The sequence below is a fragment of the Bombina bombina genome, chromosome 4 (genome assembly GCF_027579735.1).
Source record: "Bombina bombina isolate aBomBom1 chromosome 4, aBomBom1.pri, whole genome shotgun sequence".
In the NCBI taxonomy this organism is placed as follows: Eukaryota; Metazoa; Chordata; class Amphibia; order Anura; family Bombinatoridae; genus Bombina; species Bombina bombina.
Genome location: NC_069502.1, coordinates 9,511,564 through 9,535,570, shown reverse-complemented (window position 1 = coordinate 9,535,570; position 24,007 = coordinate 9,511,564). Strand labels below are relative to the sequence as shown.

General features: G+C 40.3%; 1 protein-coding gene across 1 annotated transcript in view; it reads left to right on the top strand.

The window, feature by feature from the left end:
• SNX17 (sorting nexin 17) overlaps positions 1-24,007 on the top strand; it is a 182,998-nt gene that overhangs the window by 101,958 nt on the left and 57,033 nt on the right. Inside the window, exon 6 of the mRNA XM_053709394.1 lies at positions 22,286-22,402. Coding sequence (XP_053565369.1) covers positions 22,286-22,402 — 117 coding nt within the window. The remainder of the gene's footprint in view (positions 1-22,285; positions 22,403-24,007) is intronic.

Sequence of the window (24,007 nt, the reverse complement as noted above, 5' to 3'; positions counted from 1 at the left end):
GGCTCCTGAAAGAATTACTGCTCATTCTACTAGAGCAGTGGCTTCCACATGGGCTTTTAAAAATGAGGCTTCTGTTGAACAGATTTGTAAGGCGGCGACTTGGTCTTCACTTCATACTTTTTCCAAATTTTCCAAATTCGATTCTTTTGCTTCTTCGGAGGCTATTTTTGGGAGAACCTGTCTTGTCCCTCCCTTCATCTGTGTCCTAAAGCTTTGGTATTGGTATCCCACAAGTATGGATGAATCCGTGGACTCGATACATCTTACAAGAGGAAACAGAATTTATGCTTACCTGATAAATTTCTTTTGTGATGTATCGAGTCCACGGCCCGCCCTGTCTATTTAAGACAGGTAGTATATTTTTATTTAAAAAACTTCAGTCACCACTGCACCCTATAGTTTCTCCTTTTTCTTCCTAGCCTTCGGTCGAATGACTGGGGGGTGGAGCTAAGGGAGGAGCTATATAGACAGCTCTGCTGTGGGTGCTCTCTCTGCCACTTCCTGTAGGGAAGGAGAATATCCCACAAGTATGGATGAATCTGTGGACTCGATACATCACAAGAGAGAAATTTATCAGGTAAGCATAAATTCTGTTTTTGGACTTGTTCCTTTAGTGGTTCTCTTCTTCATTGAGACCTCTTGGATTTGTCCGTTTCTCCTTGTGGATGGGTCGCCTTCGGGTGACATGGATTCCCTTCGGAGTTGGTTGTTCCTTTTTCGGGAAATTATACAGTGAGGTCTTTTTGGGCTCCGGTTAGGGAACCTTCCTCGGTGTTGGGAATGCTCTGCATCTCTTTCTTGGTATAGAAGAGGTCATAGGGGTTTTCCACTCATATGGGTCAGGTATTGCCATCCAGATGGCATCCAAACCCATGTTTTACTGTCCTCTGACTTTGAATCTGAGGTGATGTGGAGGCTTGATGTTGCTCTGTTCAGGTGACTTGTCCTCACTGTTCCCCTTGTGTCTGGAGCTCGTGGCTAGCTGGACAGCTAGCTCAGCATGCTAATGCTCTGTGGCTACTCTGTACTGTAGCAAACCGAGGGTTGCTAGTTCGATGCCCGGCGAGGTCTACTCAGCCTTTCCTCCTTTCGAGGTTGATAAAATGAACAGCGCATTGTGTCCCTAGCCGCACTTTTTGAGCACTGTTAATGTTGCTTGGACGCCTGTTAGCTCTAGTGTCCTTTTATGGCCATGGCTCTTTGGAGTGTTGGGCTCCTGCAAGGGGTGGTCTCTTCCCTTTGGGTCGGGACTTGCAAGGGCTTCTTGCTCTTGTTATCCGTGTTATTCTGGATTTTTCCCTGGAAGGTCTATTTTTTTTTTTTATATCAGATAATGGATTTATTATCCTGGAAGATTGTTTAATCTAAACATTTGTGAGGCCCGGGCTTCTTGTCCTGATCTTCTGGTTGTCAAAGGTTTTACTAGGACTGGCCTGGGGGTTCCAGTTTCCTGGGTACTTGAGCTTAGCACTTGTTCTGGCTGTTCTGTTTGACAAGTTGGCCAGATTTACCGAGAGCTGGGGCTCCTTGGACGATACGGTTCCCTTGGGACAGCCAACTAACGTGACCTGATGGTGGGCTTTCCTGCCTAGCAAACGGGAGGTTTGCTGTTGCTCAGCTGTCACTTTTGCACCTGGTATGTGTGCTAGCACGATGGTGTTTTAAGGAGTCCTTCCGTGTTCGTCTCCGTTCTTCCTACGTCTTCCTGTCTTATGGGCAGGTGTTTATCGACGCTCTCCTCTTCAAGTTGCTCATTGTCCTTCTTAAGGAGGTGTGGTTCCTTTTGTTAAGGCCCTCTCCTGTGTTCGGGAGGTTGGAACAGATGTTTATCTGGTTCGGGGATTGGTCTGCTCTTTTAGTTGGTCTTTTCCATCTGGGGAGCTGCTGGCCCCGCATTGAGACTTAGTCGGGTGGCCTTGCTAGATCTCCTTGGGTCTAATGCCTGCTCGATTGTCTTTAGGTTGAAGTGGCTGTGTCCATTCTGCCGCCCTTTTTGGGGCCGGTCTTGGGGTTCCTTTCGGTTCCCTTGCTTTCAGATCTGCCGTTGCTTGGGCTGGTCCGGCTAGGTGTAGGATCTGTTGTTCATCTTTAGGTCTTGGGGGTGACACTGGACCTTCTTTTTTTAGAGGTTCTGTGCCTCTCTCCCCCTTTGAGATCTGTGAGTAGGCTTAGTGACCTGGATTGCCTGGAGAGTGTCCTCTGTCTTGGAGGTTGGGCAGTTTGCTATTTTGTTCAGCTGCTCCTTCCTTCCGGATAGTGTTTTCTCTGTGTCTTCCCACGGATGGCAGCGTGTTCTGGACTCGGATGTTTATTTTCTGAGTTTGCTACTTGTAATTTTCTGACGTTTTGAGGACTTTGTCTTCAGCTGTCTTTTTCGATGCTGTTGCACGATGTTTGGGAGATGTTTCTTCTCCTTGATGATGCCCGGTTGCTCCTTGTGGGTTGGGCGTTGTCTCCCCTTGTTTTCGGGATCCATCCATTATGGATTTTGCTGTACCTTTTGGCTTACGCTTGTCCTCTCCCTTTTGGGGATTTTGGTACCGTACTAGTAAGGGAACAGACTGCTGGGTGGCGGTACTCCTGGAGGAGTGTTGGCTCAGTGAGTGTGCTTGGGGTCTCTAGTTAGGCTTTCGGACTATCTGCGGGTCAGTGTCCTTGGGGCCTTTTCCTTCTAGTTTTGCCTGGCTTCGACGAAGCAGGGTTTGGTTGGGTTGTTTGTTTGTTTTTTCAGGCCTGAAATGGGCCGCCTATTGTACCCTTCCGTTTTTGCATTCAGTGTCCTCTATAGCTTGGGTATTGTTTTCCCAAAAGTAATGAATGCAGCTGTGGACTCTTTCCATTTATAAAGAAAAACTTAAATTTATGCTTACCTGATAATTTTCTTTTCTTCAGATGGAAAGAGTCCACAGCTCCCCACCCGTATTTTTTTCTGTGGGTGGTCTCTTATATTTTTTTAATTCTTCTGGCACCTTTTCACCCTGGTATTTCTTCTACTGTTCCTTGTTCCTCGGCAGAATGACTGGGGTATGAGGGAAGTGGGAGGAGTATTTAAGCCTTTTGCTGGGGTGTCTTTGCCTCCTCCTGGTGGCCAGGTTCTTATTTTACCAAAAGTAATGAATGCAGCTGTGGACTCTTTCTCCATCTGAAGAAAAGAAAATTATCAGGTAAGCATAATTTAAGTTTCTTTCATGTAATTAGCAAGAGTCCATGAGCTAGTGACGTATGGGATATACATTCCTACCAGGAGGGGCAAAGTTTCCCAAACCTCAAAATGCCTATAAATACACCCCTCACCACACCCACAAATCAGTTTTACAAACTTTGCCTCCTGTGGAGGTGGTGAAGTAAGTTTGTGCTAGATTCTATGTTGATATGCGCTCCGCAGCAGGTTGGAGCCCGGTTTTCCTCTCAGCGTGCAGTGAATGTCAGAGGGATCTGAAGGGAGTATTGCCTATTTGAATTCAATGATCTCCTTCTACGGGGTCTATTTCATAGGTTCTCTGTTATCGGTCGTAGAGATTCATCTCTTACCTCCCTTTTCAGATCGACGATATACTCTTATATATACCATTACCTCTACTGATTCTCGTTTCAGTACTGGTTTGGCTTTCTACTACATGTAGATGAGTGTCCTGGGGTAAGTAAGTCTTATTTTCTGTGACACTCTAAGCTATGGTTGGGCACTTTTATATAAAGTTCTAAATATATGTGTTTAAACATTTATTTGCCTTGATTCAGGATGTTCAACGTTCCTTATTTTCAGACAGTCAGTTTCATATTTGGGATAATGCATATGAATAATTCAATTTTTTCTTACCTTAAAATTTGACTTTTTTTTCCTGTGGGCTGTTAGGCTCGCGGGGGCTGAAAATGCTTCATTTTATTGCGTCATTCTTGGCGCGGACTTTCTTGGCGCAAAAATTTTCTTGTCATTTCCGGCGTCATACGTGTCGCCGGAAGTTGCGTCATTTTTTTGACGTTTTTGCGCCAAAAAATGTTGGCGTTACCGGATGTGGCGTCATTTTTGGCGCCAAAAGCATTTAGGCGCCAAATAATGTGGGCGGCTTTTTTGGCGCTAAAAAATTCGAGCGTCATTGTTGTCTCCACAATATTTAAGTCTCATTATTTATTACTTCTGGTTGCTAGAAGCTTGTTCATTGGCATTTTTTTCCCATTCCTGAAACTGTCATTTAAGGAATTTGATCAATTTTGCTTTATATGTTGTTTTTTCTATTACATATTGCAAGATGTCTCAAATGGACTCTGAATCAGAAGCCACTTTTGGAAAAACGCTTAACTGAGTTTCAGTTCTACCAAAGCTAAGTTCATTTATTTTAAATGTTATAAATGTTTATCTTTAGCTATGGTTTGTAATAAGATATTATGTTATACTTTTACATGCGGAATCCATTAGTATTTATGCTTTATATATTTTCTTTTCTTACAAGAAATATTTAGAAGACTTGTAAGAAATATTTTTCTGATTCTATGTTAAAGGCTTTGTCTGACTTCGTGCCTTCTAATAAAATTTTTAGGTCTTTTTCACTTCTTTTTTAATTATTGAAGTTTCAAATGACCAACAACATACTGATTTATCCTTCTCTGATGATGTTTTTTTCAGAAATTTTCTTCATCAGATATTGACACTAACAAATCTACTTTTTTATTATTTTTCAATTAATAAAGTACATTTGTTCTTTGTTGAAAAGGTGTTGATTATTTTGGATATTAAGGTAACTAGTTCTTTAAGACTAGCTGACATTATTTCTGCCTATTTATTTCTTTAGAGGTTTTCTTTCCAATTCCCTATACTAGGGAATGGAATAGGCTGAGAATTTTCTTTTATTCCTTCTTCAAAGGTTTTAAACTATATTCTTTGCCAGCAGTTAAATTCAATTTGGAGGGTTCTTCAATTTATTGGGGCTATCTCTAATTCTACTAATTATGCTATTGTTTCTATAGCAAAATAGTATTTATTTTCCTTTAGATAGTTGTATCTTATTTATGGAAAATTATTTAGTTTCAGGTACTTTTCTTGGTCCTGTGATTTATTTGGATATTGCAATTGCTTCATTTTCTCTGTTTACTTTAAGATCAAGTATCAGATTATGATTTATTTTAGCATTGTTAAAGGGACAACATTTACTAGACTAGGTGCTGTTGCATTTGTCTTGTTGTTTTGCATTTATTGATTATGCAAGTCCACTGTATTGGCTGGTCCTTTAAACCGGACTATCATGCTAATAATTTCATTTGTGTCTTTATTTTATTGAATATTTTCGCAAATGAGGGTTAATCTATGTCTTTAGCTTTTTTAGCTAGAAGAATTTTGTGATTTTTTTTAAAAAAAAAAATCCATATTTCCTTTGTTCTAAGATAATCAATTATTTGTTTTATAATTGGATTCAATTCTTAACTGTTACTCTGGGCTTCAAGGTTGAGTTCTAAGACTAAAACTTTAAGCTTATACTAGTTTGGTTGTTCTTATTAAGGAACAAATTCCTGAGTTCTTTCCCAAGTAACATGTCTATAATTGGAGTTCGAAATCAGCTCCCTAATTTTGCGATGTACGTGCCGTATTCCAGCTTGGCTGGTAAGGGGCAGGTTAAGGCTTCTTTGAAATTTATTTTGTCCAAAATTTCTTTGATTTTATTCCAGTAAGGCTAACACTTTCTTTAACTGTGTTTCTGTCCTATATATTTTGGGTACTGTTGAAGCATGGCTGGGCACCCATGGGGTTCAAGCGCTGCTCAGACCTGGAATCTTCTGGGGTATTTCTTCCAGTTTCTTTTGAGGAACCGGGTTTTGGAGTTTTATTCAAACTATTTTGCCTTTTTATGGTCTTTGATAGCATTATTTGTTTTCATTAGATACAATAAATGCATATTTTCATTTTTCTGTTTTCATTCAGATTATTTTCTGAGGATGCGGAATCTCATATGATTCACTTACTCTTCAGGACATAGTTAGAGGATCTTCTTTTCTAAAGCTCTTGATCCCTCACACAAGGGTCACCTTTTTTAGGTTTCCAGATAGTTTGTGTCTCTGTCTTTGTCTCTATCAGACAAGGGATAATGTTATTGGGTTCCGTCTATCGGTACCTTTAGTCTCTATTATTTCCTTCAGTTGCTATATATGCATAGAAGTTTTAGGTCTTATGGCCACAGCATTGGATTCAATTCCCTTTGCTCATTTTCTCTAGAAAGAACCTTTTCAGTCTTTTATAAGTGTTGTTTCTTCAAGAACATGATTGGAGGATCAATTTACCAAAAAGTTCGTTTGATTCCTCAGACAAGGGTAACCTTTTTAGGTTTCCTGATGGATTCAGTATTCTTGATTCTGTCTCTGACGGACAAGAGGCGTCTGAAATTGGTTTCAGCTTATCGAAACCTTCAGTCTCAATCATTCCCTTCGGTAGCCTTATGCATGGAAATTCTAGGTCTTATGACTGCTGCATTGGATGCGATTCCCTTTGCTCGTTTTCACATGCGACCTCTTCAGCTCTGTATGCTGAACCAGTGGTGCAGGGATTATACAAAGATATCTCAATTAATATCTTTAAAACCGATTGTTCGACACTCTCTGACGTGGTGGACAGATCACCATCGTTTAGTTCAGGGGGCTTCTTTTTGTTCCTCCAACCTAGACTGTGATCTCAACAGATGCAAATCTGACAGGTTGGGGAGCTGTATGGGGGTTTCTGACAGCACAAGGGGTTTGGGACTCTCAGGAGGTGAGATTACCAATCAACATTTTTGGAACTCCGTGCAATTTTCAGAGCTCTTCAGTCGTGGCCTCTTCTAAAGAGAGAGTCGTTCATTTGTTTCTAGACGGACGATGTCACAACCGTGGCATATGTCAATCATCAAGGAGGAACTCACAGTCCTCTGGCTATGAAAGAAGTCTCTCGAATACTTGTATGGGCGGAATCCAGCTCCTGTCTAATTTCTGCGGTTCATATCCCAGGTATAGACAATTGGGAAGCGGATTATCTCAGTCGCCAAACACTACATCCGGGCGAATGGTTTCTTCACCCAGAGGTATTTCTTCAGATTGTTCAAATATGGGGACTTCCAGAAATAGATCTGATGGCTTCTCATCTAAACAAGAAGCTTCCCAGGTATCTGTCCAGATCCAGGGATCCTCAGGCGGAAGTAGTGGATGCATTGTCACTTCCTTGGAAGTATCATCCTGCTTATATCTTTCCACCTATAGTTCTTTTTCCAAGATTCTAAGGAACGTTCGTTTATTCTGCTGGTGGCTCCAGCATGGCCTCACAGGTTTTGGTATGCGGATCTTGTCCGGATGGCCACTTGCCAACCGTGGACTCTTCCGTTAAGACCAGACCTTCTATCGCAAGGTCCTTTTTTCCATCAGGTTCTCAAATCCTTCAATTTGAAGGTATGGAGATTGAACGCTTGATTCTCAATCATAGAGGTTTCTCTGACTCTGTGATTAATACTATGCTACAGGCTCGTAAAACTGTATCTAGGAAGATATATTATCGAGTCTGGAAGATTTTCATTTCTTGGTGTTTTTCTCATCTTTTTTCTTGGCATTCTTTTAGAATTCCTAGAATTTTACAGTTTCTTCAGGATGGTTTGGATAAGGTTTGTCTGCAAGTTCCTTGAAAGGTCAAATCTCTGCTCTTTCTGTTCTTTTTTTCACAGAAAGATTGCTAGTCTTCCTGATATTCATTGTTTTGTACAAGCTTTGGCTCGTATAAAACCTGTTATTAAGTCAATCTCTCCTCCTTGGAGTTTGAATTTGGTTCTGGGGGCTCTTCAAGCTCCTCCGTTTGAACCTATGCATTCGCTAGACATTAAATTACTTTCTTGGAAAGTTTTGTTTCTTTTGGCCATCTCTTCTGCTAAGAAGAGTTTCTGAATTATCTGCTCTTTCTTGTGAGTCTCCTTTTCTGATTTTTCATCAGGATAAGGCGGTGTTGCGAACTTCTTTTAAATTTTTACCTAAGGTTGTGAATTCTAACAACATTAGTAGAGAAATTGTGGTTCCTTCATTGTGTCCTAATCCTAAGAATTCTAAGGAAAACTCGTTGCATTCTTTGGATGTAGTTAGAGCTTTGAAATTTTATGTTGAAGCTACTGAGGATTTCCGAAAGACTTCTAGTCTATTTGTTATCTTTTCCGGTTCTAGGAAAGGTCAGAAGGCTTCTGCCATTTCTTTGGCATCTTGGTTAAAATCTTTGTTTCATCATGCCTATGTCGAGTCGGGTAAAACTCCGCCTCAAAGGATTACAGCTCATTCTACTAGGTCAGTTTCTACTTCCTGGGCGTATAGGAATGAAGCTTCAGTTGATCAGATTTGCAAAGCAGCCACTTGGTCTTCTTTGCATACTTTTACTAAATTCTACCATTTTGATGTGTTTTCTTCTTCTGAAGCAGTTTTTGGTAGAAAAGTACTTCAGGCAGCTGTTTCAGTTTGATTCTTCTGCTTATAATTTCAGTTTTTTTCATTATAAGATTTAAACTTTATTTTGGGTGTGGATTATTTTCAACGGAATTGGCTGTCTTTATTTTATCCCTCCCTCTCTAGTGACTCTTGCGTGGAAGATCCACATCTTGGGTAGTCATTATCCCATACGTCACTAGCTCATGGACTCTTGCTAATTACATGAAAGAAAACATAATTTATGTAAGAACTTACCTGATAAGTTAATTTCTTTCATATTAGCAAGAGTCCATGAGGCCCACCCTTTTGTGGTGGTTATGATTTTTTTGTATAAAGCACAATTATTCCAATTCCTTATTTTTTATGCTTTCGCACTTTTTTCTTATCACCCCACTTCTTGGCTATACGTTAAACTGATTTGTGGGTGTGGTGAGGGGTGTATTTATAGGCATTTTGAGGTTTGGGAAACTTTGCCCCTCCTGGTAGGAATGTATATCCCATACGTCACTAGCTCATGGACTCTTGCTAATATGAAAGAAATGAATTTATCAGGTAAGTTCTTACATAAATTATGTTTTCTCATAAAGAACGCCTATTGCACAACTTAGAACTTTTTGGCCCAGCAGAACATCTATCTGCAGGCTACAAAGGACTTTTGTCAGTCTTCTGCATTGTTTGTTTGCTTTTCTGGTAAACGAAAGGGTCAGAAGGCTACTGCCACTTCTCTTTCTCTCTCTGGTTGAGAAGTATGATTCGTTTGGCATATGAGACTGCTGGACAGCAGCCTCCCGAGAGAATTACAGCTCATTCCACTAGGGCTGTCTCTTCTTCTTGGGCCTTTAAGAATGAGGCCTCTGTAGAACAGATTTGTAAGGCGGCAACTTGGTCATCTTTGCACTCTTTTTTTGTAAATTCTATAAGTTTGACACTTTTGTCTCAGCTGAGGCTTCTTTTGGGAGAAAGGTTCTGCAAGCAGTGGTGCCTTCTGTTTAGGTTCCCTGTCTTGTCCCTCCCTTATCATCAGTGTCCTCTAGCTTGGGTATTGATTCCCAACAGTAATTGATGATGATCTGTAAATTCACCGTGTCATTAGAAAAAAAACAAAATGTATGCTTAGCTGATAAATTTATTTATTTATTGGCACGGTGAGTCCATGGCCCTCCCTGTTTTTCAGACTACAGGTTTTTTTTTTTATATAAACCTCAGGCACCTCTGCACCTTGTGTGATTTCCTTTCTCTACTTTTCCTTCGTTTGAATGACTGGGGTTTGTGGGAAGGGAGGTGATACTTAACATCTCTGCTGTGGTGCTCTTTGCCTCTTCCTGCTGGCCAGGAGTGATATTCCCGACAGTAATTGATGATCCGTGGACTCACCATGTCAAGAAATAAATTTATCAGGTGAGCATAAATTTAGTTTTTTTCTATTACATCAGTCCGTGGTGCACAGAACTCCTGCTCATTTATACCCTTCTGTTAATTTAGGGAACTTCTTAACCTGTGGACTTGTATTACACCCGTAATAACTACAATTTAGACCATGGATTAACACCTACATCCTAGGTCTATGTGAGTAGCCTTACAGCAAGTCCATTGATACCGTTACTGAGCAGGTAGTCTCCTCCTCCCCCCCAGCAAGTTACGACTTGTGTTTCTTTCATGTAATTAGCAAGAGTCCATGAGCTAGTGACGTATGGGATATACATTCCTACCAGGAGGGGCAAAGTTTCCCAAACCTCAAAATGCCTATAAATACACCCCTCACCACACCCACAAATCAGTTTTACAAACTTTGCCTCCTATGGAGGTGGTGAAGTAAGTTTGTGCTAGATTCTACGTTGATATGCGCTCCGCAGCAGGTTGGAGCCCGGTTTTCCTCTCAGCGTGCAGTGAATGTCAGATGGATGTGAGGAGAGTATTGCCTGTTTGAATTCAATGATCTCCTTCTACGGGGTCTATTTCATAGGTTCTCTGTTATCGGTCGTAGAGATTCATCTCTTACCTCCCTTTTCAGATCGACGATATACTCTTATATATATATATATACCATTACCTCTGCTGATTTTCGTTTCAGTACTGGTTTGGCTTTCTACAAACATGTAGATGAGTGTCCTGGGGTAAGTAAGTCTTATTTTCTGTGACACTCTAAGCTATGGTTGGGCACTTTTTTAATAAAGTTCTAAATATATGTATTCAAACATTTATTTGCCTTGACTCAGGATGTTCAACATTCCTTATTTTCAGACAGTCAGTTTCATATTTGGGATAATGCATTTGAATCAATCATTTTTCTTACCTTAATTAAAATTTGACTTTTTTTCCCTGTGGGCTGTTAGGCTCGCGGGGGCTGAAAATGCTTCATTTTATTGCGTCATTCTTGGCGCGGACTTTTTTGGCGCAAAAAATTTTTTCTGTTTCCGGCGTCATACGTGTCGCCGGAAGTTGCGTCATTTTTTGACGTTCTTTTGCGCCAAAAATGTCGGCGTTCCGGATGTGGCGTCATTTTTTGGCAATATGGGCGTCTCTTTTATCTCCACATTATTTAAGTCTCATTTTTCATTGCTTCTGGTTGCTAGAAGCTTGTTCCTTGGCATTTTTTCCCATTCCTGAAACTGTCATTTAAGGAATTTGATCAATTTTGCTTTATATGTTGTTTTTTCTCTTACATATTGCAAGATGTCTCACGTTGCATCTGAGTCAGAAGATACTTCAGGAAAATCGCTGTCTGGTGCTGGAACTACCAAAGCTAAGTGTATCTGCTGTAAACTTTTGGTAGCTGTTCCTCCAGCTGTTGTTTGTATTAATTGTCATGACAAACTTGTTAATGCAGATAATATTTCCTTTAGTAAAGTACCATTACCTGTTGCAGTTCCATCAACATCTAATGTTCAGAGTGTTCCTGATAACATAAGAGATTTTGTTTCTGAATCCATCAAGAAGGCTATGTCTGTTATTCCTCCTTCTAGTAAACATAAAAAATCTTTTAAAACTTCTCTTTATACAGATGAATTTTTAAATGATCATCATTCTGATTCTAATGACTCTTCTGGTTCAGAGGATTCTGTCTCAGAGGTTGATGCTGATAAATCTTCATTTCTTTCATGTAATTAACAAGAGTCCATGAGCTAGTGACGTATGGGATATACATTCCTACCAGGAGGGGCAAAGTTTCCCAAACCTTAAAATGCCTATAAATACACCCCTCACCACACCCACAAATCAGTTTTACAAACTTTGCCTCCAAGGGAGGTGGTGAAGTAAGTTTGTGCTAGATTCTACGTTGATATGCGCTCCGCAGCAAGTTGGAGCCCGGTTTTCCTCTCAGCGTGCAGTGAATGTCAGAGGGATGTGAGGAGAGTATTGCCTATTGAATGCAGTGATCTCCTTCTACGGGGTCTATTTCATAAGGTTCTCTGTTATCGGTCGTAGAGATTCATCTCTTACCTCCCTTTTCAGATCGACGATATACTCTTATATTTACCATTTCCTCTACTGATTCTCGTTTCAGTACTGGTTTGGCTTTCTACAAACATGTAGATGAGTGTCCTGGGGTAAGTAAGTCTTATTTTCTGTGACACTCTAAGCTATGGTTGGGCACTTTATTTATAAAGTTCTAAATATATGTATTCAAACATTTATTTGCCTTGACTCAGAATGTTCAACTTTCCTTATTTCCAGACAGTCAGTTTCATATTTGGGATTATGCTTTAAATTATCATATTTTGTCTTACCTCAAAAATTTGACTTTTTTCCCTGTGGGCTGTTAGGCTCGCGGGGGCTGAAAATGCTTCATTTTATTGCGTCATTTTTGGCGCGGATTTTTTTAGATAAGGTCTTTAAATCTCCTGTGGTTATTCCAGAAGTTTTTCCTGTTCCTGGTGCTATTTCTGAAGTAATTTCCAGAGAATGGAATAATTTGGGTAATTCATTTACTCCTTCTAAAAGTTTTAAGCAATTATATCCTGTGCCGTCTGACAGATTAGAATTTTGGGACAAAATCCCTAAAGTTGATGGGGCTATTTCTACCCTTGCTAAACGTACTACTATTCCTACGGCAGATGGTACTTTGTTTAAGGATCCTTTAGATAGGAAAATTGAATCCTTTCTAAGAAAAGCTTATCTGTGTTCAGGTAATCTTCTTAGACCTGCTATATCATTGGCTGATGTTGCTGCAGCTTCAACTTTTTGGTTGGAAACTTTAGCGCAACAAGTAACAGATCATGATTCTCATAATATTATTATTCTTCTTCAGCATGCTAATAATTTTATCTGTGATGCCATTTTTGATATTATCAGAGTTGATGTCAGGTTTATGTCTCTAGCTATTTTAGCTAGAAGAGCTTTATGGCTTAAAACTTGGAATGCTGATATGTCTTCTAAATCGACTCTACTTTCCCTTTCTTTCCAGGGTAACAAATTATTTGGTTCTCAGTTGGATTCTATTATCTCAACTGTTACTGGTGGGAAAGGAACTTTTTTACCACAGGATAAAAAATCTAAGGGTAAAAACAGGGCTAATAATCGTTTTCGTTCCTTTCGTTTCAACAAAGAACAAAAGCCTGATCCTTCATCCTCAGGAGCAGTTTCAGTTTGGAAACCATCTCCAGTCTGGAATAAATCCAAGCCTTCTAGAAAAGCAAAGCCAGCTCCCAAGTCCACATGAAGGTGCGGCCCTCATTCCAGCTCAGCTGGTAGGGGGCAGGTTACGTTTTTTCAAAGAAATTTGGATCAATTCTGTTCACAATCTTTGGATTCAGAACATTGTTTCAGAAGGGTACAGACCTCCTGCAAAGAGATTTTTTCTTTCCCGTGTCCCAGTAAATCCAGTGAAAGCTCAAGCATTTCTGAAATGTGTTTCAGATCTAGAGTTGGCTAGAGTAATTATGCCAGTTCCAGTTCTGGAACAGGGGCTGGGGTTTTATTCGAATCTCTTCGTTGTACCAAAGAAGGAGAATTCCTTCAGACCAGTTCTGGATCTAAAAATATTGAATCGTTATGTAAGGATACCAACATTCAAAATGGTAACTGTAAGGACTATCTTGCCTTTTGTTCAGCAAGGGCATTATATGTCCACAATAGATTTACAGGATGCATATCTGCATATTCCGATTCATCCAGATCACTATCAGTTCCTGAGATTCTCTTTCCTGGACAAGCATTACCAGTTTGTGGCTCTGCCGTTTGGCCTAGCTACAGCTCCAAGAATTTTTACAAAGGTTCTCAGTGCCCTTCTGTCTGTAATCAGAGAACAGGGTATTGTGGTATTTCCTTATTTGGACGATATCTTGGTACTTGCTCAGTCTTTACATTTAGCAGAATCTCATACGAATCGACTTGTGTTGTTTCTTCAAGATCATGGTTGGAGGATCAATTCACTAAAAAGTTCATTGATTCCTCAGACAAGGGTAACCTTTCTGGGTTTCCAGATAGATTCAGTGTCCATGACTCTGTCTTTAACAGACAAGAGACGTCTAAAATTGATTTCAGCTTGTCGAAACCTTCAGTCACAATCATTCCCTTCGGTAGCCTTATGCATGGAAATTCTAGGTCTTATGACTGCTGCATCGGACGCGATCCCCTTTGCTCGTTTTCACATGCGACCTCTTCAGCTCTGTATGCTGAATCAATGGTGCAGGGATTACACAAAGATATCTCAATTAATATCTTTAAAACCGATTGTACGACACTCTCTAACGTGGTGGACAGATCACCATCGTTTAATTCAGGGGGCTTCTTTTGTTCTTCCGACCTGGACTGTAATTTCAACAGATGCAAGTCTTACAGGTTGGGGAGCTGTGTGGGGATCTCTGACGGCACAAGGAGTTTGGGAATCTCAGGAGGTGAGATTACCGATCAATATTTTGGAACTCCGTGCAATTTTCAGAGCTCTTCAGTCTTGGCCTCTTCTGAAGAGAGAATCGTTCATTTGTTTTCAGACAGACAATGTCACAACTGTGGCATACATCAATCATCAAGGAGGGACTCACAGTCCTCTGGCTATGAAAGAAGTATCTCGAATTCTGGTTTGGGCGGAATCCAGCTCCTGTCTAATCTCTGCGGTTCATATCCCAGGTATAGACAATTGGGAAGCGGATTATCTCAGTCGCCAAACGTTGCATCCGGGCGAATGGTCTCTTCACCCAGAGGTATTTCTTCAGATTGTTCAAATGTGGGAACTTCCAGAAATAGATCTGATGGCGTCTCATCTAAACAAGAAACTTCCCAGGTATCTGTCCAGATCCCGGGATCCTCAGGCGCAGGCAGTGGATGCATTATCACTTCCTTGGAAGTATCATCCTGCCTATATCTTTCCGCCTCTAGTTCTTCTTCCAAGAGTAATCTCCAAGATTCTGAAGGAATGCTCGTTTGTTCTGCTGGTAGCTCCGGCATGGCCTCACAGGTTTTGGTATGCGGATCTTGTCCGTATGGTCTCTTGCCAACCGTGGACTCTTCCGTTAAGACCAGACCTTCTGTCGCAAGGTCCTTTTTTCCATCAGGATCTCAAATCCTTAAATTTAAAGGTATGGAGATTGAACGCTTGATTCTTGGTCAAAGAGGTTTCTCTGACTCTGTGATTAATACTATGTTACAGGCTCGTAAATCTGTATCTAGAGAGATATATTATAGAGTCTGGAAGACTTATATTTCTTGGTGACTTTCTCATCATTTTTCTTGGCATTCTTTTAGAATACCGAGAATTTTACAGTTTCTTCAGGATGGTTTAGATAAGGGTTTGTCTGCAAGTTCCTTGAAAGGACAAATCTCTGCTCTTTCTGTTCTTTTTCACAGAAAGATTGCTAATCTTCCTGATATTCATTGTTTTGTACAAGCTTTGGTTCGTATAAAACCTGTCATTAAGTCAATTTCTCCTCCTTGGAGTTTGAATTTGGTTCTGGGGGCTCTTCAAGCTCCTCCTTTTGAACCCATGCATTCATTGGACCATAAATTACTTTCTTGGAAAGTTTTTTTCCTTTTGGCGATCTCTTCTGCCAGAAGAGTCTATGAATTATCTGCTCTTTCTTGTGAGTCTCCTTTTCTGATTTTTCATCAGGATAAGGCGGTGTTGCGAACTTCTTTTGAATTTTTACCTAAGGTTGTGAATTCCAACAACATTAGTAGAGAAATTGTGGTTCCTTCATTATGTCCTAATCCTAAGAATTCTAAGGAGAAATCGTTGCATTCTTTGGATGTTGTTAGAGCTTTGAAATATTATGTTGAAGCTACTAAGTCTTTCCAAAAGACTTCTAGTCTATTTGTTATCTTTTCCGGTTCTAGAAAAGGCCAGAAAGCTTCTGCCATTTCTTTGGCATCTTGGTTGAGATCTTTAATTCATCATGCCTATGTCGAGTCGGGTAAAACTCCACCTCAAAGGATTACAGCTCATTCTACTAGGTCAGTTTCTACTTCCTGGGCGTTTAGGAATGAAGCTTCGGTTGATCAGATTTGCAAAGCAGCAACTTGGTCCTCTTTGCATACTTTTACTAAATTCTACCATTTTGATGTGTTTTCTTCTTCTGAAGCAGTTTTTGATAGAAAAGTACTTCAGGCAGCGGTTTCAGTTTGAATCTTCTGCTTATGTTTTCATTAAACTTTATTTCTTTCATGTAATTAGCAAGAGTCCATGAGCTAGTGACGTATGGGATATACATTCCTACCAGGAGGGGCAAAGTTTCCCAAACCTCAAAATGCCTATAAATACACCCCTCACCACACCCACAATTCAGTTTTACAAACTTTGCCTCCGATGGAGGTGGTGAAGTAAGTTTGTGCTAGATTCTACGTTGATATGCGCTCCGCAGCAAGTTGGAGCCCGGTTTTCCTCTCAGCGTGCAGTGAATGTCAGAGGGATGTGAGGAGAGTATTGCCTATTTGAATGCAGTGATCTCCTTCTACGGGGTCTATTTCATAGGTTCTCTGTTATCGGTCGTAGAGATTCATCTCTTACCTCCCTTTTCAGATCGACGATATACTCTTATATATACCATTACTTCTGCTGATTCTTGTTTCAGTACTGGTTTGGCTTTCTACAAACATGTAGATGAGTGTCCTGGGGTAAGTAAATCTTATTTTCTGTGACACTCTAAGCTATGGTTGGGCACTTTGTTTATAAAGTTCTAAATATATGTATTCAAACATTTATTTGCCTTGACTCAGAATGTTCAACATTCCTTATTTTTCAGACAGTCAGTTTCATATTTGGGATAATGCATTTGAATTAATCATTTTTTCTTACCTTCAAAAATTTGACTCTTTTTCCCTGTGGGCTGTTAGGCTCACGGGGGCTGAAAATGCTTCATTTTATTGCGTCATTCTTGGCGCGGACTTTTTTGGCGCAAAAAATCTTTTCCGTTTCCGGCGTCATACGTTTCGCCGGAAGTTGAGTCATTTTTTGACGTTATTTTGCGCCAAAAGTGTCGGCGTTCCAGATGTGGCGTCATTTTTGGCGCCAAAAGCATTTAGGCGCCAAATAATGTGGGCGTCTTATTTGGCGCTAAAAAATATGGGCGTCGCTTTTGTCTCCACATTATTTAAGTCTCATTTTTCATTGCTTCTGGTTGCTAGAAGCTTGTTCTTTGGCATTTTTTCCCATTCCTGAAACTGTCATTTAAGGAATTTGATCAATTTTGCTTTATATGTTGTTTTTTCTCTTACATATTGCAAGATGTCTCACGTTGCATCTGAGTCAGAAGATACTACAGGAAAATCGCTGTCTAGTGCTGGATCTACCAAAGCTAAGTGTATCTGCTGTAAACTTTTGGTAGCTATTCCTCCGGCTGTTGTTTGTATTAATTGTCATGACAAACTTGTTAATGCAGATAATATTTCCTTTAGTAAAGTACCATTGTCTGTTGCAGTTCCTTCAACATCTAAGGTGCAGAATGTTCCTGATAACATAAGAGATTTTGTTTCTGAATCCATAAAGAAGGCTATGTCTGTTATTCTCCTTCTAGTAAACGTAAAAAATCTTTTAAAACTTCTCTCCCTACAGATGAATTTTTAAATGAACATCATCATTCTGATTCTGATGACTCTTCTGGTTCAGAGGATTCTGTCTCAGAGATTGATGTTGATAAATCTTCATATTTATTTAAAATGGAATTTATTCGTTCTTTACTTAAAGAAGTACTAATTGCTTTAGAAATAGAGGATTCTGGTCCTCTTGATACTAATTCTAAACGTTTAGATAAGGTATTTAAATCTCCTGTGGTTATTCCAGAAGTTTTTCCTGTTCCTAATGCTATTTCTGCAGTAATTTCCAAAGAATGGGATAAATTGGGTAATTCATTTACTCCTTCTAAACGTTTTAAGCAATTATATCCTGTGCCGTCTGACAGATTAGAATTTTGGGACAAAATCCCTAAAGTTGATGGGGCTATTTCTACCCTTGCTAAACGTACTACTATTCCTACGTCAGATGGTACTTCATTTAAGGATCCTTTAGATAGGAAAATTGAATCCTTTCTAAGAAAAGCTTATCTGTGTTCAGGTAATCTTCTTAGACCTGCTATATCTTTGGCTGATGTTGCTGCAGCTTCAACTTTTTGGTTGGAAACTTTAGCGCAACAAGTAACACATCATGATTCTCATGATATTATTATTCTTCTTCAGCATGCTAATAATTTTATCTGTGATGCCATTTTTGATATTATCAGAGTTGATGTCAGGTTTATGTCTCTAGCTATTTTAGCTAGAAGAGCTTTATGGCTTAAGACTTGGAGTGCTGATATGGCTTCTAAATCAACTCTACTTTCCATTTCTTTCCAGGGTAACAAATTATTTGGTTTTCAGTTGGATTCTATTATCTCAACTGTTACTGGTGGGAAAGGAACTTTTTTACCACAGGATAAAAGATCTAAAGGTAAAAACAGGGCTAATAATCGTTTTCGTTCCTTTCGTTTCAACAAAGAACAAAAGCCTAATCCTTCATCCTCAGGAGCAGTTTCAGTTTGGAAACCATCTCCAGTCTGGAATAAATCCAAGCCTGCTAGAAAGGCAAAGCCTGCTTCTAAGTCCTCATGAAGGTGCGGCCCTCATTCCAGCTCAGCTGGTAGGGGGCAGGTTACATTTTTTCAAAGAAATTTGGATCAATTCTGTTCACAATCTTTGGATTCAGAACATTGTTTCAGAAGGGTACAGAATTGGTTTCAAGATGAGACCTCCTGCAAAGAGATTTTTTCTTTCCCGTATCCCAGTAAATCCAGTGAAAGCTCAAGCATTTCTGAATTGTGTTTCAGATCTAGAGTTGGCTGGAGTAATTATGCCAGTTCCAGTTCCGGAATAGGGGATGGGGTTTTATTCAAATCTCTTCATTGTACCAAAGAAGGAGAATTCCTTCAGACCAGTTCTGGATCTAAAAATATTGAATCGTTATGTAAGGATACCAACGTTCAAGATGGTAACTGTAAGGACTATCTTGCCTTTTGTTCAGCAAGGGCATTATATGTCCACAATAGATTTACAGGATGCATATCTGCATATTCCGATTCATCCAGATCACTATCAGTTTCTGAGATTCTCTTTCCTAGACAAGCATTACCAGTTTGTGGCTCTGCCGTTTGGCCTAGCTACAGCTCCAAGAATTTTTACAAAGGTTCTCGGTGCCCTTCTGTCTGTAATCAGAGAACAGGGTATTGTGGTATTTCCTTATTTGGACGATATCTTGGTACTTGCTCAGTCTTTACATTTAGCAGAATCTCATACGAATCGACTTGTGTTGTTTCTTCAAGATCATGGTTGGAGGATCAATTTACCAAAAAGTTCATTGATTCCTCAGTCAAGGGTAACCTTTCTGGGTTTCCAGATAGATTCAGTGTCCATGACTCTGTCTTTAACAGACAAGAGACGTCTAAAATTGATTTCAGCTTGTCGAAACCTTCAGTCACAATCATTCCCTTCGGTAGCCTTATGCATGGAAATTCTAGGTCTTATGACTGCTGCATTGGACGCGATCCCCTTTGCTCGTTTTCACATGCGACCTCTTCAGCTCTGTATGCTGAATCAATGGTGCAAGGATTACACAAAGATATCTCAATTAATATCTTTAAAACCGATTGTTCGACACTCTCTAACGTGGTGGACAGATCACCATCGTTTAATTCAGGGGGCTTCTTTTGTGCTTCCGACCTGGACTGTAATTTCAACAGATGCAAGTCTCACAGGTTGGGGAGCTGTGTGGGGATCTCTGACGGCACAAGGAGTTTGGGTATCTCAGGAGGTGAGATTACCAATCAATATTTTGGAACTCCGTGCAATTTTCAGAGCTCTTCAGTTTTGGCCTCTTCTGAAGAGAGAATCGTTCATTTGTTTTCAGACAGACAATGTCACAACTGTGGCATACATCAATCATCAAGGAGGGACTCACAGTCCTCTGGCTATGAAAGAAGTATCTCGAATTTTGGTTTGGGCGGAATCCAGCTCCTGTCTAATCTCTGCGGTTCATATCCCAGGTGTAGACAATTGGGAAGCGGATTATCTCAGTCGCCAAACGTTGCATCCGGGCGAATGGTCTCTTCACCCAGAGGTATTTCTTCAGATTGTTCAAATGTGGGAACTTCCAGAAATAGATCTGATGGTGTCTCATCTAAACAAGAAACTTCCCAGATATCTGTCCAGATCCCGGGATCCTCAGGCGGAGGCAGTGGATGCATTATCACTTCCTTGGAAGTATCATCCTGCCTATATCTTTCCGCCTCTAGTTCTTCTTCCAAGAGTAATCTCCAAGATTCTGAAGGAATGCTCGTTTGTTCTGCTGGTAGCTCCGGCATGGCCTCACAGGTTTTGGTATGCGGATCTTGTCCGGATGGCCTCTTGTCAACCGTGGACTCTTCCGTTAAGACCAGACCTTCTGTCGCAAGGTCCTTTTTTCCATCAGGATCTGAAATCCTTAAATTTAAAGGTATGGAGATTGAACGCTTGATTCTTGGTCAAAGAGGTTTCTCTGACTCTGTGATTAATACTATGTTACAGGCTCGTAAATCTGTATCTAGAGAGATATATTATAGAGTCTGGAAGACTTATATTTCTTGGTGTCTTTCTCATCATTTTTCTTGGCATTCTTTTAGAATACCGAGAATTTTACAGTTTCTTCAGGATGGTTTAGATAAGGGGTTGTCTGCAAGTTCCTTGAAAGGACAAATCTCTGCTCTTTCTGTTCTTTTTCACAGAAAGATTGCTATTCTTCCTGATATTCATTGTTTTGTACGAGCTTTGGTTCGTATAAAACCTGTCATTAAGTCAATTTCTCCTCCTTGGAGTTTGAATTTGGTTCTGGGAGCTCTTCAAGCTCCTCCCTTTGAACCTATGCATTCATTGGACATTAAATTACTTTCTTGGAAAGTTTTGTTCCTTTTGGCCATCTTTTCTGCTAGAAGAGTGTCTGAATTATCTGCTCTTTCTTGTGAGTCTCCTTTTCTGATTTTTCATCAGGATAAGGCGGTGTTGCGAACATCTTTTGAATTTTTACCTAAAGTTGTGAATTCCAACAACATTAGTAGAGAAATTGTGGTTCCTTCATTATGTCCTAATCCTAAGAATTCTAAGGAGAAATCATTGCATTCTTTGGATGTTAGAGCTTTGAAATATTATGTTGAAGCTACTAAATCTTTCCGAAAGACTTCTAGTCTATTTGTTATCTTTTCCGGTTCTAGAAAAGGCCAGAAAGCTTCTGCCATTTCTTTGGCATCTTGGTTGAAATCTTTAATTCATCTTGCCTATGTTGAGTCGGGTAAAACTCCGCCTCAGAGGATTACAGCTCATTCTTCCAGGTCAGTTTCTACTTCCTGGGCGTTTAGGAATGAAGCTTCGGTTGATCAGATTTGCAAAGCAGCAACTTGGTCCTCTTTGCATACTTTTACTAAATTCTACCATTTTGATGTATTTTCTTCTTCTGAAGCAGTTTTTGGTAGAAAAGTACTTCAGGCAGCGGTTTCAGTCTGAATCTTCTGCTTATGTTTTTCATTAAACTTTATTTTGGGTGTGGATTATTTTCAGCAGGAATTGGCTGTCTTTATTTTATCCCTCCCTCTCTAGTGACTCTTGCGTGGAAAGATCCACATCTTGGGTAGTCATTATCCCATACGTCACTAGCTCATGGACTCTTGCTAATTACATGAAAGAAAACATAATTTATGTAAGAACTTACCTGATAAATTCATTTCTTTCATATTAGCAAGAGTCCATGAGGCCCACCCTTTTTGTGGTGGTTATGATTTTTTTGTATAAAGCACAATTATTCCAATTCCTTATTTTATATGCTTTCGCACTTTTTTCTTATCACCCCACTTCTTGGCTATTCGTTAAACTGATTTGTGGGTGTGGTGAGGAGTGTATTTATAGGCATTTTGAGGTTTGGGAAACTTTGCCCCTCCTGGTAGGAATGTATATCCCATACGTCACTAGCTCATGGACTCTTGCTAATATGAAAGAAATGAATTTATCAGGTAAGTTCTTACATAAATTATGTTTTTTAATATATATGGTGAAATAAAAATGAAATTTTAACCTACTGTCTCAGCCAGAGTAACACTGCTCCTCCATTAAGTCACTAAGGAATGTGAGTGCTTTATAAGTGTAAACATCCTTCAGTCTGTTTGCAATTGTGCAAAAGTACACAACACCCAACCTCATTTACTATTGACTGCAGATTATATCTTTGGAAATGCAGCCATACTAGTTAATTATAAGGTAGTTCCTGACTCTATTTGTAAGTAGTGCAATTTGTGTTCTTTCTTAGATATAATCTGCCCCTAAGTCACATATATTATTTTACTAAAGTTGTGTAGTAATGTGACCGGCTGAGAGCTCAGCCGGGTGTCTCACTGTGCACTAACTAGGTATAATCTGTCCCTGAGTCGCATATTATTTTTTATTCATTTAGGTGCCGCTAAATGCTGGGACAGGGAGCCCCAATAAATCCGAGGTGAGATTAGAGCTGGCATTTGAGTACTTGATGAGCAAAGAGAGACTTCAATGGATCACAATCTCGAGCCCCCAGGTAAAGATACAATATTGTGTGTGCGCTGCTTCTAATCAGTAACAATACTCATATCAGATCCCTAATACCCGATATCAGTTCTGTATCTCTGCCGCCTGTCGTAGGGTGAGACCTATACCTGATATCAGTTGTGTATCTGTGCCGCCTGTCATAGGTTGAGACCTATAACTGATATCAGCTATGTATCTGTGCCGCCTGTCATAGGGTGAGACCTATACCTGATATCAGTTGTGTATCTGTGCCGCCTGTCATAGGGTGAGACCTATACCTGATATCAGTTCTGTATCTGTACCGCCTGTCATAGGGTGAGACCTATACCTGATATCAGTTGTGTATCTGTGCCGCCTGTCATAGGTTGAGACCTATAACTGATATCAGTTCTATATCTGTGCCGCCTGTCATAGGGTGAGACCTATACCTGATATCAGCTATGTATCTGTGCCGCCTGTCATAGGGTGAGACCTATACCTGATATCAGTTCTGTATCTGTGCCGCCTGTCATATGGTGAGACCTATACCTGATATCAGTTCTGTATCTGTGCCGCCTCTTGTAGGGTGAGACCTATACCTGATATCAGTTCTGTATCTGTGCCGCCTCTTGTAGGGTGAGACCTATACCTGATATCAGTTCTGTATCTGTGCCGCCTCTTGTAGGGTGAGACCTATACCTGATATCAGCTATGTATCTGTTCCGCCTGTCATATGGTGAGACCTATACCTGATATCAGTTCTATATCTGTGCCGCCTGTCATAGGGTGAGACCTATACCTGATATCAGCTATGTATCTGTTCCGCCTGTCATATGGTGAGACCTATACCTGATATCAGTTCTATATCTGTGCCGCCTGTCATAGGGTGAGACCTATACCTGATATCAGTTCTGTATCTGTGCCGCCTGTCATATGGTGAGACCTATACCTGATATCAGTTCTGTATCTGTGCCGCCTCTTGTAGGGTGAGACCTATACCTGATATCAGTTCTGTATCTGTGCCGCCTGTCATATGGTGAGACCTATACCTGATATCAGTTCTGTATCTGTGCCGCCTCTTGTAGGGTGAGTTCTATACCTGATATCAGTTCTGTATCTGTGCCGCCTGTCATAGGGTGAGACCTATACCTGATATCAGTTCTGTATCTGTGCCGCCTGTCATAGGGTGAGACCCATACCTGATATCAGTTCTATATCTGTGCCGTCTGTCATAGGGTGAGACCTATACCCGATATCAGTTCTATATCTGTGCCGCCTGTCATAGGGTGAGACCCATACCTGATATCAGTTCTATATCTGTGCCGTCTGTCATAGGGTGAGACCTATACCCGATATCAGTTCTGTATCTGTGCCGCCTGTCATAGGGTGAGACCCATACCTGATATCAGTTCTATATCTGTGCCGTCTGTCATAGGGTGAGACCTATACCTGATATCAGTTCTGTATCTGTGCCGCCTGTCATAGAGTGAGACCTATAACTGATATCAGCTATGTATCTGTGCCGCCTGTCATAGGGTGAGACCTATACCTGATATCAGTTGTGTATCTGTGCCGCCTGTCATAGGGTGAGACCTATACCTGATATCAGTTCTGTATCTGTGCCGCCTGTCATAGG